At 42.8% G+C, this 18290-nt stretch overlaps 1 protein-coding gene across 1 annotated transcript; it reads left to right on the forward strand.

Moving 5' to 3' along the window:
* Positions 1-16450: 16450 nt before the first annotated feature.
* Positions 16451-17953, forward strand: LOC135337883 (uncharacterized). Its single transcript, XM_064533902.1, has 4 exons — positions 16451-16579; positions 16682-16738; positions 16788-16916; positions 16977-17953. The coding sequence occupies exons 3-4, from the start codon at positions 16880-16882 to the stop codon at positions 17315-17317; spliced, it is 378 nt and encodes a 125-aa protein (XP_064389972.1). The 5' UTR covers positions 16451-16579; positions 16682-16738; positions 16788-16879; the 3' UTR covers positions 17318-17953.
* The last annotated feature ends 337 nt before the right edge of the window (positions 17954-18290 follow it).

The raw sequence follows: 18290 nt of genomic DNA on the forward strand, positions 1-18290 counted from the left end.
TATGATTATGTCCCTCCTGTCATTTACACCCTCCCAGTAGTTTTGGTCACTTTAAGTATGCTGGATGTTTCCACACCCCTGACATGACTCCAGAACTTCTTGTACAGCCTGTACCTATTCCCCAAATCTGGCTCCTATCAACCAGCCAGGGGATGTGGTTACAACACAAGGTGAGAGGTGGCAAAATGGACAAGCGTTGTCTAGTGCTGGAAGTTCACTATTACCACCTATGTGTTAGTGACTTAAGTGTGTTAGTGACTTATGTGTTTATGACATTCACCTTACCTATAAAAAGATAAATAACCCATTTTCTCACGGCTCGGCCTCTTCGCTGGAGGGAGAGCTTCTTCCCCTGATGCCGTGCACCCACTTGACTAATGACAAAATTATTTTGATTCACCTTCAATATTATCCAATGACGTAGTTGCAATACTGTCTTAGTTGCAATACTGTCTACTACACACTCATGAAAAGAAGCAAGCTCCTCCAGAAACTTCACTGGAAGTGTAGCTGACCTGAAGCTGAATTTTTACATGGCTGTACCTAGCTGCTACCTACCTTTAGCCTTATTTTGTCAGCCATGGTTACTCTTTTTTGTTGCTAAGAAAAAACAACCTGGTCCCCCTCCCCTTATTTTCGCACGTGTTTGAGTGGCTTTGAGTGGCTTCTGAGCGGTTTTTGTGCAAGAGAAAGCTCGTTACTAAGGCTTGAATGCAAATTTCGGATTTCGGGGTCAAAGGTCGCAGCTCTTTTTATACTCAGAATTCCGGATGCGGTATATTCGTACCCAGTCTCAAGTATATTGTTGTGAGACTCGACTCGACTACGCTTCGCCAGTGGTTGGACTCCGCCCAACTAATAATGAGTTGCACAGTCTTAGCTAAAAGTTTAAAACCTGCTTTCCCGTGAGCAAACAGTCAAAGGTACGCTACTTCCGTTGCGTATGTCAAGATTATACTCTTCCAAATGATACTCACCCTTATTGGAGGGGCAGCATGCATAAGTTTCGCTGTACCACTTCCGTTGCATAATGATATCGACAAAACCACACATGTGGAAATGTCTGATACTCAAAAAGGGCGGCACATTGCTGAATTGCTGGGCACATAATTATGTATGATCCATACCTTTCTTTGAAGATCCATTGAAGATCCACTGATGCCTCTGCAGTGTATTATATCGAGTACGAAGAACAATTATAATGGCATTCGACTCGAAATGGCATGTCGATTGTGACTGACTGAGGTTCACAAAGACAACCATAGTAGAGTAGTTCTATTGTTTTTGACGTGCTCTTTCCTGCTGTTAGCAAAGCGAAGAAAATCACCTCGTGAAATCCTAGATGTGTGGATGCATCCTCTCCAATAAACACATCCCAAGATATTCGCTTCAGTTAAATGTAATAATATATACAATTGACTTGCGCATGATCGACACAAAATCGACACAAAGAAATTGCTGATGTTCATGGCGTAGCTTCTACTGTAGTTCTACTGTAGACCTGATTACCCCCGAAACATCAAGGGCGGCCATCTGAGATTGTTCCCTTTTGAGCACGAGCTTTGGCACCTGTTAACCACATTGAAACCTGCTGACCTACTGAGATTGCAGCCATAACCCGCAACACTTCACCCCTTGCTAGATGCTTCTTAGACATATTAATTATCAGTGAAAACCAGATGACAGGGAGAACTCAACAACCAGGCACCGGCCGTGCTGCTGGTATGACACCAACAGGGTCGGGGAGGCTCAACATGCAGGTAGCAGATGACAGGGAGAACGCCATAACTTCAACATGCAGGTATCAGCAGCAGCAGCATCACCAACAACAAAGGATTTGATTTCCACAAATCCAGGTCCATATAGAAAAGCACTGCCGCGGCCGCGGCTAATTTTTTACTGAAACTGCAGCTAAAAATGTCCTTAAAACTGCATCACAATCTTAGCCATACTAGTCCCTTTTGTGCAGCACAACAAGAAACCCTGGAGCGCGTCAAAGAGGCGACTTGATGAGATGGAAAAAGCAATCTCTAAGAGCTATTGCTTCAACAGCAAGACAAACGTTCCGTATGATGACAATGATGAACAATCATGCATGCATGATCAGTGTATATGTGACTTGTTAGTGAGTGATCGTCATCATCATCCGAAGGACTGCTAGGGGGGAACCTGGTGGGGTGACTGTTAGAGGATGCTTTTTCATTATACCACTGCGCACATAACTAAGACAGCGACATACTAACCTTATAGCAGCTAACAGTCGTAGCTAGATACTGACTGTCGTGGATGAGTAGTAGTTACAGTCATTCAATAAAATCACGAAACTGATTGTCGCATTATACCTTATCCTCCACTGGCCACGATGCGTACCAACCTCTGATAATTCAACCAGGTATGCAAAGGCTGTATTTGCTTGCGACTACGGTCGAGAACAAGTTAATATCGAAACAGACCATCAGCCATTGGTGTCGATCATTACCAAGCCGTTGGCACCAGATAGGCTTCAACGAATATTACTTAATCGGTTGCAAACCTCCGGTTGAAAGGCCCGGAGATGTATTTGGCGGACACACTGAGCAGAGCGTACCTACCAGAAGTCAATGAACTGACAGAATAGAACATTTGAAGCAAGCATTGTCAGAAGACGTGTTGTGACTCACCGTTTTAAAAGGTTGGCCCGAAACGAAATCGAAGGGCATATTATGACATTTGTGACGAGCAAGACTCGTTGATCTTCAAAGGACAACGATTAGTGATCCCGGTGGCATTACGGAAGGAGATATTACGGAAGGAGATGATTGAATTGGTCCACACTACTCATATTAGAGAAACAATGTATTGGCCACGAATGTCCAAAGAATACATATATGCAAGCCACCGAGTCAAAGAACCTCTCCAGCAGCACAGATTTGCAGCCCGACCATGGCCGACTTATGTGAGCTTAAAAGGACGTACATTACTTATGGTGAGTGGTGAGTGAGGTGAGTGATTACTTTAGTAATTACGTTGAGTGTTAGCCCATGTGGGGTGTGCCTGAAGAGTTGGTGCCAGATAACGGCCCACAATTCAGCTCAACAGAGTTCGCAGAATTTTCAAGGAAATGCGGTTTCGAACACACCACATCATCCCCACACTACCCACAATCGAATGGGAAACGGTTATTTACCAACCAGAGCACTCAACAGAGGAGGACACTCAAGCGATAAACCAGCAGAAAAAACGTCTATTACAATCGTCAGACTAACACCTTTGACCTCGGGAGACACAGGAGACACAGTGAGATTGCGCTTACCTGGAGAGAAAACCTGGAGTCTCTGCACAGGATTAGTTGGCCCCAGAAGCTATAAAGTCCAATGTCACGAGTACAGACGAAACGAGTACAGACGAAACCGCCGTCAAGTGATTCAAACTGAGGAACCTCGAGAGATTGAGCTCCCAGAAGCTATAGTCCAAGAAGAGCACCCAAGTAGTGAACAGGGACCTGCCGCCCCTCAATTAGAAACTAACATACCCAAACCTGTACGCAAGTCTGGACGAAATCGGAAATCTCCAGATTGGTTCATGAACTATGTCCCAGCATAGGACAGAACACAAGTACGTTATTATGTAACTAGTCATTAGAATTATGGGTCACCATTATGTTAAGTCATGTATCGTTTAGCTATGTGTTTATGTGTTTTTTTGGGGGGAAAAAAAAGATGTCACGATATTTAGCATTACATCATCTTTTGTACTCAGTGTACTCGGTGACCTCGGTGACCTCACCTCGTGTTGATATATTTATTGGCTAAAGTGAAACTGACTAGCAGTGAACTCGTTATGGTGACCAGATCAATTGATCCCAACAATTTCTTACAGAGTTTCGTGTTTAGAGCATTAATTAGAAAATCAAAACTCTATGCGAATAATTAGACTAAGAAAATAATTAGGCTAAGAAAATAATATTACCAATTTGTGTGAATGCTTAACTACATACCATTTTGACGCAAGTACCTAGACGCTACAAGTACCTAGACATATAAACTATTTATGTGCTATCGCAATTGCTGATGCTGCATGCACTTATTATGTGTCATTTGAATCATGCACTGCTATAATGTTTCACATTATTATTTCATGTGAAACAGCAAAAGAAATTGAATAAAAATTGGGTGAATGTGAAACAGCAAAAGAAATTGAATAAAAATTGGGTGAATAAGTAAATAGCTGACAGACTTACTCCAATATTGGAGCAGCTGATATAGAGGGTAAACAGATGACATTTAGAGCATGGGCAAACCAAAGGAAACTAGAAAATCTGACGCCATATACATGTACTAGCAAGGATTATGAGCACTAGCTATAGATACCAAAGTTCGTCATGACACTAACATCCATTTCAAAATCAATCAGCCACCATTCTAATTCACACCAGAACTTGTAGAACTTGTAGCCACCATTCCATTCTTCATTCCACCAACGCTTGTAGACTTCATACCAGCCACAGGAGAAGGAGGACCACAGGAGAAGGAGGATGACAGAGCCAGCCGCGTGTACACAGACAGTTTTAAATTGTATGCGCATGCACTATTCACTTATTCTAGAGGTCAAAGTACTTTGGAGTATTCCTGTATTTAGTCGCTTTGGTACTATAGTCGCTTTGGTACTATATAGTTATAGTGAGCATTATGTGTCCCCGTGTCAGTTGTGTCAGTTAAATCAGCTCTGGCTGGTAGACTTCGGCAGTGTGTGTGTGTGTCAGTTATTTACTCTTATGTTATTTATGTAGTCATCATTTGTCTCTTATGTATCATTTACTCTTATGTTATTTATGTAGTCATCATTTGTCTCTTATGTATCATTTACTCTTATGTTCTTTATGTGATTATCAATTACGCATGCGTATACTTATTCTATGTTGGGGCCCTGCGTGCCCACTGTATGGGGTGATATCCTCGCCCACTGTTGCAATCAATCAGAGTTTATTGTGCCTACTTGTGACAGACTAGCGTGCGGCCGACTAGCTTATAAATAGGGCTAGTTACTACATTTGGCGACAAGGAGAAGTCTGAAACTGAATCACGATGGCGACGATTGGCAAGATCGATGAGTTTGACCGAAGCGTAGAGGACTGGGTATCATACACGGAAAGAATGGAGCAATACTTTGTTGCCAATGGCATAAGGGCAGTAGAAGCAGACATGCCTAAGAAGAGAGCAGTCCTATTGACCGTATGTGGTCCATCAATGTACCAGCTCATCAGGAACTTGGCCAGCGCCGCAACCACCGTTGGCGAAGACCTATGATGAGCTAATTCAACTAGTCAAAGACCATGAGCAGCCTCCTCCATCAGCATAGTACAGAGATACAATTTCAACACACGAGTACAACAGTCAGAGGAAACGATGGCAGACTTCGTGGCTCAACTCAGAAAACTCTCAGAACACTGTGAATGCCGTGATAAAAGGCTACAGTGCAAATTGTTGGCGGAACCAAGGCTCACCCTGGAAAAAGCTTTTAGTACAGCCCAATCGATGGAACTGGCTGAGAAAGGAACCGAAAGCAGCCAGGAGGGGCAGAGGATTCCTACCAGAGGGACAGAGGACATTAGCTGTCACCGATGTGGGGGAAAAATCACAACTACAAGTGCAATCATTGCAACCTGACAGGTCATCTGCAGAAGGTGTGCCGGAAAAAATTGAAGGCTCCAAGCACACACAAGAGGAAGTTTGCTCCCACAAATCAAGTGGATCTCGAAGAGGAGGAAGAGTACGAACTATATTACTCATTTTCGAACACCCCCTCACCCATTACTGTAACAACAACGGCGAAATTGCCAATGCAAGTGGACACAGGAGCTTATCAGTGAAGAAACTTACCATACACTATGGATGGCAGACTCCGCTCCTACCCTCCAAGAGTCCAAGGTAAAGCTGAAGACGTATACGGGCTCAGTTATCGTTGTGAAAGGAAGTTTAGAGGTCAAAGTTCGTCAAGGGCTCCTCCCACTCCACTCATGGGTCGTCCGCTGGCTCCTCCCCCATTTGTACACTCCCACTACCACTACGCAAGCGCACATGCTTGCCACCTAATTCCCCCCCTCACAGATAGTAGTGAATCTGTCTCAGACACCCCCACCCAGCACTGAATTTGATACTGCTGGTCCTAGCCAACGTCGACCTCGTGGTGGAGAGGAAGGCAGTGGTACGGGAAGTAGAGGGGCAAGAAACAGCTCCTGACCCGGGAACAGACCATTCTCGATGGTCCATGGCTGAAGCGTGAGTGTGACGCTTTGTCTTACCAGTATTGTGGCCCAGTACCTGGTCCATCTGTGACCAGCATGTCTGCATCTGAGCTTTTTTACCGGTATTTTACGAATGAAGTGTGGCGACATATAATTGATGAAACTAACCGGTATGCAGCCAGATGCAGATGCAGACAAAACCTAAGCCTTCATTGGAATGCTTATTATACCTGTACTAACCCCCTCATTCGCGTTGGTTTATCTGAAGTTGTGTCGCGCATCAGATTTCAGCAGACGTGTAGAACCTAAAAAAAGCCGAGATGTCCATACGTGAGCCTATAGACCAGGTACAATATATTATACTTACATTAATACACCTTTCTACAGGTGTGTCTACTTGGCATCTTGTCTACTTGGCATCTTCTTTCGTCTCTCTTATTGTCGTCTCTCTTATTGGAAAATGAGTGTCACCAGCTTGATTTTAGGGTTAGGGCAGAAGACAGTGGTGGAGCCAGCTATGCACATCAGAGTGAACAATTTGAACTAGATATGCAAGTAACTACGGTAATACAACATGACTTTATAAACGGTACATGACCAGGCTCAACGAGAACATAGTACAATCGGACCACCTTGTTGCCGTTTTACTAATGTTGTCTGATGACTCTCCCCCCCATGAACGTAAGCAGAAAAACGATGCTTCTAAATTTGTAAATTATGAGAGATTTCTGTTGCCGGGGGCTTAGACACTAGACACGGCTCTGGCCTCTTTTAATGCCCACAGACTTTTAACATTTGTGGCACATTTGTAGGGAATCATGTTCACAGAACCCTGAGGCAGTTACCGTCGCGTTACTGTGTGCCGATTTAGCAGAAGGAATTACGAGGAAATTTTTGGTTGCTTTCCAGCTCTTTGAAAAATGCGACCGAGGGTATATAATAATTTCTGAAAGTGAAATTTTATATTTTATTTACACCGAGTGTACTCTACTTCTATACCTCTACTTTCCTAACAGAGCAAGATATCAGAGCCTTTGTGTCCTTTTACAAGACATGGTTTCCCACGGCTTCTGTGTTTCCCAAACTGCACCATTCCTTAGGCTGGCTTTGGTTTAATGGGAGAGCAAGGTGCAGAATCGAGCAAGGTGCAGAATCCATCCACCGGTGGTTTAACTCACAGAAGCGAGTGTACACAACAATGGCAGATGGAGTTGAACAACTCACTTCATTCACGTGAATTGAGATTGAGAGTCTGTAGGCAACACAGGATGAGGTGACACATGTTGAGAGTCTGTAGGCGACATAGATTGGTAGGCGACATAGGATTGAGAGTATGTAGGCGACATAAGTTGAGGCGACATAGATTGGGAGTATGTAGGCGACATAAATTGAGAGTCTGTAGGGGACACAGATTGAGGCAACACAGGATGAGGCGACACAGGTTGAGAGTCTGTAGGCGACACAGATTGAGAGTCGACACAGATTGAGGCAACACAGGATGAGAGTCTGTAGGCGACACAGATTGAGAGTCTGTAGGCGACACGTTGAGGTTGACACAGGATGAGTCAGTAGGCAACACAGATTGAGGCAACACAGGATGAGGCGACACAGGTTGAGATTGAGGCGACACAGATTGAGAGTCTGTAGGCGACAGGTTGAGGCGACAGGTTGAGGCGACACAGGATGAGGCGACACAGGTTGAGAGTCAGGAGTCTGTAGGTGACACAGGTTGAGGCGACACAGATTGAGACGACACAGGATGAGAATTGATGGTTCTCAATACCTGTAGAAAAACATAACATCAATCATGTTCATATAATTAACAAACAAAAATACCTTTCCCATTCGTTTTGGCACCGCTGGAAAAAGCGTGATTTACGCGGCATAGCTACATGTATATTTATACATGATGTAATGAACTTTACACTTACACCCATACACACTTGTAGGTCTATTTGCACTTCACATTCAAAATATCTAATACATACGTACATAGAAAAAAGTGTGTTGATACTTTGCGCACAAATACTATACTGTATTGCGTAATTGCGTAACTTATGCTAAATATTTTTCACTGTTATAATGGGTCTAACAAATGCACACAGCACTAGTAATGCCAACAAAACCTAAATCGACAATAGGAACACAAAATGGTTGTATTAGAAACAGGACTCTTCAAAATCTCTCTAAACGATGAACACACATTTCTTCCAGATAAAGCACATACAGCTACACGTTTCAGACCAGAGCTACTTTCGCGGGATTATCGCGGTGAATATTAAAAGAGATACACTTCTACAGCCTTTACATAGAGATCAAAGTAAAAGCATCACGTGAATCACATCACGTGAATCACTTCTACTCTAGCCACTAGCCACAGAACGTGCAAGCAGTAATTGCTCACACAGAGGAGGAGGGCGGAGCTTCAATGTTAAGTCTCATGAAAATGGATCATTTCTAGAAATTCTGCTAGAAGTTGAAGGTACCGAGGAGGGGTCTGGGGAGACGACCTAAGAGAGCAGGAGCTACCCTTGAGGAGGGGAGAAGTCACTGAGCCGAGAGTTTGATGGCCTGGTGACCCAGCTGGAAGACTAAAGTCAAGAGTATTTATTGTGATCAGATTACTATGTATGATGTTGAATGTAGTAATAGAGATGCTACACGTGTAAGTGAGCTAGAGACAGCAGGGCGCTCACGTAGGCAAGGTAACTGTGCAGGCAACTAGAATTTCGAGCGCAGGCGCCCCCAGAGTCGTTGGTCGAAGGGGGAAAGCCCCTCCCGTTGACCCATTCTCAGCTGAGAATCCTGAAGTGAGACTGGACGACTGGTTGGTTCCTACAGTACAGTGTATGTATAGACCATGTGACACAACAGCCATGTGACATGTCAAGTAGATTAAATATAGACCAACATGCCATCTGCAGTTTAGTACAGTACATGACAAAATGTCAACTAATCAGCAGGAGAGAGATCCTGTATCCGCGTCCACAATAAATATTTTTGATATACATATTCAGATGTAACACAGTCACAATACATCACGTAAGAGTAAGCATGCATGACAAACAGAATTATTACTAACTATACGCTTTGTTACACACCCCCTCCTCTAGACTCGATCGTCCCGATCAAGCGGTCAGGTGGTGGGCATCTTCTGGTCACTGGGTACCTCCTCATGGGTATGTCCTCCTTCTCAGCTGCTGCAGTCTCAAGCTGCGGTGGTCTCGTCGTCAGCTGTGCTCCTCAGAGACCTCATCGCCCTCGTCCACGCCGGTCTTCTCCCCCTAAGCATTTTTTCTTCCCTCCATACCAATAGAATCCTGCTGGTAGATTTGGTGGGCTCAGTTTCACTTGTATGTTGAGGGAGTTTGAGCAAACATCTGGGCCGCTTAGTTTCCTCAAACGACCACTCTCCTCCTGGGGGAATCTCACAAACACCCAATCCCTCACCGATCTCTGTCGCTGAGACATGGCTACACGTGCCATCACGAGTGTCTGTAGATCCCTAGCTTATTCAAAAGTACACGTGACCCTCCACACATTTCAATTGTGTCTGATAATAGCAAGTGTAGTACTTTCATGTTTGTAGTACGTGCAGAATAGTACGTTACAAAGAATGCTGAACCTTCTCAACTCAGAACAAGTCTCCGTACCACTGCCTCTTTCTTTCCTTGTTCTTGTGATTGATTTTACTGATCTGTGTTTTGTATTTGCTCGTTTATGTTTAGGTATTTTAAGGTGGAGTTTAGAGAATCTGTATTAATCTGTCTGTATCGTTCACTTTCTTTATGAACTAAGTAATGTCCCCAGCTTTGTTCAATATAGCAACATCACTGTCCACGCTACTAAGTTTCTCATATGACACCTCTGTGTCAATACTGTTTTGTGATCTACCTAATGCCCAGGACAGGCATGTTAACAAATCGCTGTTCTTTGGAAATAACACGGTACCATATCATATCGCCTATGCACACACTTGAATTTTAGGTGATGATGAAGGTAAAGCAGGACCTGTTTTAGCTGTTTTAGTAGCCATTTGCCATTTGGACGTGAAGTTTACACTGCCGTCCACGATGCAATCTGCTGATGAGTTGTCCACGTACATGCTAAGGAACATTCTGGACAAAGTTGGTAGTAACATGGCTTGGTTATCACACAGTGCTTGGCTAGGTGTAGCACTATGTGCAGTGTGCATTTAGTGAGCTTGTCAGTATTGGGATCTGACTTCGTGTATTATATATAGTTTAGGATTTGAGCGTTGCTGTACTTACACATTTCTAAATGGATTTGATAACATGACAAACAAATGACATCATTGTCAGTAATTTCCTCCTCTCCGCACAGGAGGGAATTGACAAGAAGAACGTCTGGACAGTGTCTGTGGAAGCGTTTGCCAGACTTCGGTAATCCCGCAGGACGAACATGTAGTGGGTGAGTTAAATTCTCTGTACAAATACTGGTAATGTTCATTGCACTAACATGTACATGTTCTAGCTCACTAACTGTAGCAAATGAGGGAGAAATAAACCTGTCGCTTGGTGATGTTAGGCAGTTAGGATATACACATTTGGGAACAATACCACTATTTTTCTTCCACTTTGGTATGAAATGTGCCGGATATGTGTGTTGAGCTTGCCGATAATGCAAGTCACAAGAAATGTTTTTGCCAGGTTTGCCGTGAGTGTTAACGGTTCTTGACCATGTCAACTGAGCCTTTTGCCTCTCTGTAAAGAGAAACTCGTGTTGAGCTAGAATAATAAACGCCTCTATGGAATAGTTAGTCCGTTTGTCGAGCTTAAATATAGTATCGCCAGCAGCGTATTACACGTTCTCCATCTCCCTCACGAACTCCGTCATTAAGTTCCATGAGCAGCAATCCAAGTGACAAAAGATTACGAGCATATGCATTCACTAAGTCAGGCTTGCTAACAACAGGAAGAGAATGTGAGACAGGTTGCTCAGAAGGAGTGGTACTCGACTGTGTTAGTGTGGGTGGATCAAGCTCAACAAATTGATTAATGACAGATGTGCACGTAAGCATCAGAATGCCGCAGTAACAATATGACCTTCTACAACCGTGATTAGGAAGTCTTCAGAAGCTGCAACATTGGAGTCGGGCTTTTTCGTTATGGCGATTGATAACATTTCTGAGGTGGTACAGTGTGCCAATCTCTTTGGATGAGCTGATCTTGTACAGTCTGCACCAAATTGTCTATACAAGAATAAAGTATAACAATTAATGAAGGCTTCAGCCAGTTAGCTCACTTGACATGTACGGCATACACCAAGATTCCACAAGATTCCAGTATATATTCGAAACAAAAACAGTTGTTGGTCTTACCCCCATGAGGACGCCTTTGCAGTGCCAGTCCTCACACACTGCCAGTCCTCACACACAGGCAAAATTCCCTCAAGACGCTCTTTTGGGCGCTGTCCACATTTCCGTATCCCCTTGCCCGAGCTGCAGTCAACATGTTATGAAAGTCATCATAGAATAACTCGGCCGTCGGTGACATCAACCATACAGGCGGTTGGAACATACTCATCCATGACTCATACCATGTCTTCATACTTGGTTTCACTTTTCAGACTGATACTGATACCGAGAGGAACCTGTAAAAAAAGTTACATAAGTTCACTGACAGTAATGAGTACATGTATGATTATACTGATTATACTTACCACGTGAGACTTCTCAGACATCTCATGAGAAAAGCGGTGGAGAATGTGCCGTCCAAGACAGCGAGAAAATGACTTCAAAAACGAAAAGTTCTTGATCAATATACGTGCAACAAGAATTGCCATATTTTGTCGAATTGCTTCACTGTCTTGCTTCGTTGGTAGCATTGATTCAAGACGTATGTTCCCAATATTTGGGCGACACGGTTTATCATCAAAAGATGACAGGTCGATTCGATCAAGAACAGCATACTTGTGAACATAATGCAATGACTTCGTCTGGTGGTCTATTCTCATATCATTGGGTTTAACAGTTTTATCAATATTGTCCAAAACAATCTTGTAAGTTTTGGGAGAGCTTTCCGTTGGAATGAGAGAATGCTATGAGAGAATGCTGTGATCCAAATACCTCGCCGACGACTCGGATGACGTTGATTTCTCAGCAGAGGAGTAGTAATTGCTGCTGGCTGTTGTTTGTTGTGTCTTAGTGGATACAGACGAATGGTTGGAAAAAGACGATGTATTTTGAGTAGATGGCAGTGAGTGTACAGAAGGAGGAATTTCCTCTAACATTTCATTGCCACAGCTGATGGTGGTCACAAGGTCAACAGGTGGTTGATTAATCTGCAATGAATCGACAGTACTTAACACACGGTTTATCAACATACCTGGAGTTTTCTTGACTCTACATCCTGCTTCCATGACTTGACTTTCTCATCAAAATCTTTGCCTAGCACATTGATGAATGCTAATGTAGCTTTGTGAGACAGGCATAGGCGAAGCTTCTGGTAAACTTAAACAAGATACCGAAATTAACAAGCATGCATGTGACTATTCGTTACAGTGAACTAACCTGCTTACTAGCGTGAACTCCATAAATGAGAACAGACATGAGTCGCTGAACAAGATTCAGCTTCTGACTTCGTGCCCTCGCCAACAGACCACAACACAGACCACAACACAAACCAACGATCGCATTAACGTTTACTTTGCGAGGGCCTTTTGATCGGATAGACCTAAGACTTGTTAGGGAGCTTGTCAATAGAGTTGGAGATGTCTTGTGTAGCTCATCAACCAGCATCTTCCAAGTGAAATCTTCAGGAGTAGATGGAGTAGTGCTCTTCAGGATTGTTTTGATGTCTACCGAACCGAACGCAAGGCCATCATCTCACGTGCCATAGATTTGCCAATGAGAGGGACTGTTCTTTTCAGGATTTTGCGGTCTGACCTGCCTTGCAATTGAGGCTCTGTCCCTTCGTCACTACGCCCAAGACGCTTCAGTGAGTGAGAAAGCCGTCGTATATTTGGTTTCCGGTCGGCACGTTTCTCGACCACCTATATAATTTACACACGTTTTCTACATGTTATGTGTATTTACCGTGACAAGAGAACTGCCTTGAGGGTGCATACGATTTGCCTTCTGCGCTTAGCTAGTAACGACCCACCATCACTTGTACGTTTCCTTGTAGGTGTGGACAACTCGCAATCTATGATTTTTGATTTTGTTTTTACTTTATATACATTCCTACCTTGTTGACAACCTTTCATTTCTTGTGAGTCAGGTCTTGCATCAGCTTGTTTCCCACCTTCAACACATTCTCTTGAAGGGTATTCGTAGCCTTAACATACGACTCCAAGGCTCTGAAACATTTCCTACACACATAGCTACTAGGGCTGCTGTCTCCAGGAGTGTGAGCTGCAGGTAGAACACGGTCTATATCTTCTTGCTTGAAGAAGTCACTCATGAAACGTCTCAGTACTGGAACAAATTGAGCAGCTCTAGGATTGTATAGAATTCTCTTCTCTGCACAGTGTTAGCACCATGCCAAACACAAATCCACACAAATCCATTGCAGCAGGTCTTTCCATAGATAGTACTATCTATGGTCTTTCTTTAAAATAATTATAGCGCTTGACGCTTTGTGCGTATTATTAACAAATACGTGGAGATGTAAGGTCACCGATTTGATTACATTCCATTGGTTTTGTGAGCAATCAACATTCCATTGTGAAATGACCTCATGACAAGAGTGCCATGAGACTAGGTATTGGTTGCTAGGCATTTTATTGCTCTGGAAACCCGATAGAGAATTACAGACATTTCACTTCACTGTTAATTAAGAATCCGACGGTTAAAGGGTTAATGTCACTGAAGTAACAAAATAGTTGCATGCAATATACATACTATACACACACATGTGCATAGTCTAATTGAATCAACTTGATATAATTATTTGTAGCATACTTTTTGCACTTTTTGTATTCTTACTAAGGCACATGTCTGATGTAACAAAATATTTGTTATTCATATAATCGCCTTCTGCAAGCATATTAATGTCCCTGAAGTAACAAAATAGTTGCATGCAATAATTATACATACTATACACACGCATGTGCATAGTCGAGTTTATTCGTTGAATCAACTTGATATAATTGTACGTAGCATACTTTTGCATGCATTCCAAAGGCACATGTCTGATGTAACAAAATATTGTTATAAATAACGTAACAAAAGGTGCAGAACGAGTCTGGATAGCGATACTCTCAGACCATCTGATTGTCATAATATAGCCAAACTGTTACAACAGCAGACATAGCCTGCACCTGGGAGCTGTCCATCGCAGAGCGGCAATGTGAGAAATACGAACCATTGGCAAGAGCGATGGGACGTACCAAGTGCAACAAGGAGTGGATGGTGCAGACTTGCGCTCTCATGCTTGGCACCGTGGGTAACTTCAGTAACAATTTTGTTATTCATATCCTACATTCTTTAATGTAACAAAAGGTGGAGAACGATCCTAGATAGCAATACTCTCAGACCATCTGGTTGTTAGGAACTCACATAGCCAAACTGTTACAATAGCAGACGTAGCCATCACAGAGCGGCAATGCGAGAAAGTGGGGAAATACGAACCATTGGCAAGGGCGATGGGACGTACCAAGCGCAACAAGGAGTGGACGATGCAGACCTGTGCTCTCGTGCTTGGTGACTTGGGCACCGTGGGTAACTTCCGGAGTAGTATCAGGGCTCTCAAACTTTCGATGATAGATGGCTTACCGGTAAACTGTCAGTACGAGGTGCTGTTCTATCCGGTCCGAATCCATCATAGGTCTTGTGGCAAAACTCTAAAAAGATGAATAAATATAAAACAAAGAATAGAAAGCAAAAACATATTTATTTATCGAGGTGTCAGTATTGAATTGACCAATCTATTTTATATTAACAGCTGTGTTATACAGCTGCTATATACAGCTGCTAGTTCAAGTGAACCGTTGACCCTCATACAAAGTCTTCTATGGTGAAGCTTGCACTAGACTTATATATCGCTTATTTAATCAACCTCAGAGGATAATTTACATACGATAATGGGTCAGCTCAGCTGCAAAGAGACAATCCTGGTCTTGACTTGCTTTGTGAGATTGCTCTCAGGAATTGACGTTCAGCGTTGAAGACTTATTATGATCGGTCACATTGACATTGATGTTGCATCTTCACGATGGTCTTGTGCATAATTATAGTACCTGGTAGAGGAGGACAAGTATGATGTGAGTGTGGTGTTAGCGCTGCAAAATATTTACCCAGTATCTGAGATCAAGGGCGTGCTATGCTGCATTTGTGCTATGCTGCATTTCCTGGAATTGTTATAATAACAGTCGGTCGCTGGACAATTTCCGTTCACATGACCGACGTCTATGAAATTCTGTTGACAAAAGGCCAGGATATTTTATCGGTGCCAAAGTGAAACGGTATGTCCGAGAAGAACCACCCACTGCCCAAAGATGATGCTGCAGTAGAGAGGAGGGGTGGAGAGGTATGTACTCTGATATTGTATAGCATACAATTATATATAATCATAATTGAAAGCTTGGTCGCAACAAGGATGTTAGTGCACATGCGCTGCCAAAATAAAACTTCTGTACTTCAAACTTCTGTACTTCAAAAACGCTAATTATAATGGCAAGGCTTTGAAAACGGCAGTGGTACGAATGTTCTCACTCTGTGTGTGTGTGTGTGTGTGTGTTTGCGTACGTATGTGTGTGTTTGCGTGCGCGCATGTGTGTGTGTGTGTGCGTGTGTGGGTGTGGGTGTGTGTGTTTGTGTATGTATGTGTGTGTGCGTGTGCGTGTGTGTGTGTGTACGGGAGTGTTTGTGTATGCTTGTATGTGTGCGTGTGTCTAACCATGATTTCTCTCTCTATGCAGCCTTGCAGGTGCAGGTGCTCTAGCTAGCTATAGATCTACTAGATTAGGCAGACATGGCCATGGAGATGCAGCAGAAGAGGAAGAGCAGTGCTTGTGGTTGGGACAGCTAGGCTACACGCGCTCTCATTAATATATGGGGCCAAACAGATGTCCAGAGCAAGCTAGACTCTGTAAAGAGAAACAGAGACATCTTCCTGAAAGTATCTAGAGATCTCCAAGACCTTGGATACAACTGGACCTGGGAGCAGTGTAGAACTAAAATAAAGAACCTCACCCAAAAGTATAGAAAGGTACAATAGTATAGGCTATAATATAATTACAGCTAATAATAATATGCAGGTTAAAGTCGAGTCACTGGTCAGGGCAGGTCAACCTGCCCTTTTTATGAGGAAATTGATGCCATCCTTGGCACAAGAGCAGCATCGACACCTCCAACTTTGCTTGAGAGCAGCAGCAATACTGACGATACTGATGGTAAGGGAACAATTTAATGCTAGTGAGGAAACTGAATGCTAGTCGGTCCCATGCAGTTGGTGGAATTAGTACTTAACTGCTCATTGCTTAATTGTTATGTAGGATGTGTTGATTGGAGTGTGTTGCAATCACAACATTCGCCAGCTGACACTGAAGAAGGTAAATGTTTTCTCTCTAGTTGCCTATATTATTATTTTGCCTGTAAAAGATCACCACGGTGAAGATACAGCAGGTGGAGGGGGAGGAGCTAGTGACAATCCGGTAATCGAATCAGCAGACAATCGAGGTTCACTTAATCCTATGCCCACTCCAATACCTGCTACGGAGAGAAACAAAGGTGTTTGAATATCAATTATAACATCGTTTGTCCTAACAAAATTAATTTGATTGTATATAGCACTAAAAAGAAAACGCTCCACTAAGTCTAGCACTTCTTCAGAGCTTACCACAATTATTTGTGATATGGAGGAGAAGGCAGAAGAGATGGAACTAAAGCGAATGAAGCTGGAGGCAGAGATAGAAGAAAAAAGGAGGCAAGAGGAACGAAAGCATGAAAAACGAATGCAAACCATGATGATGGGTTTCATGACCCAGATGATGAATATGGTTAGTCCTCCATCATTTCCTCACTCCAGCACCAGCTATTTACCACCTTCATATCCACCACCATCTCCAACTTACGACCCATCTCAAGCCTTTCCCCCTATCAGTGATTATCCCCCTACTACTGACCCTTAACTTGTTGTTGGCATTAACCAATCATTATAACAGTTATAATTATATCCATACCATAATTAACATCACGGCTTTACTTATAAACATGCAGTCAATGTTATTATTATAGTGTTAAACACAATCATGTATGACAGTTACTCAATGTTGAACTGATGAACGTATAATTATATATAATTATAGTGATCATAATAATTAGATGAATGGTGAACATGTGATATACTTAATAGCTTTTATAACAGAAAGATTACATTGATAGATGCTTCGTTATTGCTTCTCGGATGATAGATGAATCGAGTGTACCAGGAGTGGGATGTGATGACGACGAGAACATACTAGAAGGTTCCTCGTGACGCGTCCATTCCTCTAAGCAATTATCACCATAGATTTCACAGATATTATGTAGAACGATACAAGAAGCAACAACATCACAAACATTGACCAGATCACAATCCATTCTCTTCAGCAAACATCTCCATCTTCCCTTCAAACGACCAAACGCATTCTCAACTACCATCCTAGCTCCACTTTGCCTATAATTATAATGCTTTTGTTGCCTTGTTATGTTTTCTGTCTCAGCAAAAGGTTTCATCAACCACGGTAGAAGAGGGTATGCTGGGTCTCCAAGAATTACTAGTGGTACGTCCACACCATGTAATTTCTTCCCCACTAATGCCGTTTTGATACACAGATGAATTAACAAACACACGAGCATCATGCACTTTTCCAGGCCAACCTATATACACATCTAAAAATAATCCACGGTAATCTACGAGACCTTGAACGAGTATAGAGTAGTATCCTTTGCGATTATAATAGTCTGATGCACTTTCTTTAGGTTTAATCATAGGTATATGTGATCCATCAATAGCTCCAGCCGTTTGAGGGAATCCCCAGTAATCCTCAAATCCTTGCACTACATCCTTCATACTATCTCCTCGTGGAATTTTTACATACTGTGGTAATAACTTAGCAATAG

Source organism: Halichondria panicea, chromosome 1, assembly GCF_963675165.1.
Source record: "Halichondria panicea chromosome 1, odHalPani1.1, whole genome shotgun sequence".
In the NCBI taxonomy this organism is placed as follows: Eukaryota; Metazoa; Porifera; class Demospongiae; order Suberitida; family Halichondriidae; genus Halichondria; species Halichondria panicea.

Excerpts from the sequence above, each read along its gene's own strand:
- LOC135337883 (XM_064533902.1), top strand. The coding sequence starts at position 16,880 with ATGCCCACTCCAATACCTGCTACGGAGAGAAACAAAG. Across the intron at positions 16,917-16,976 it reads TGCTACGGAGAGAAACAAAG|CACTAAAAAGAAAACGCTCC; the intron begins GTGTTTGAATAT and ends GATTGTATATAG.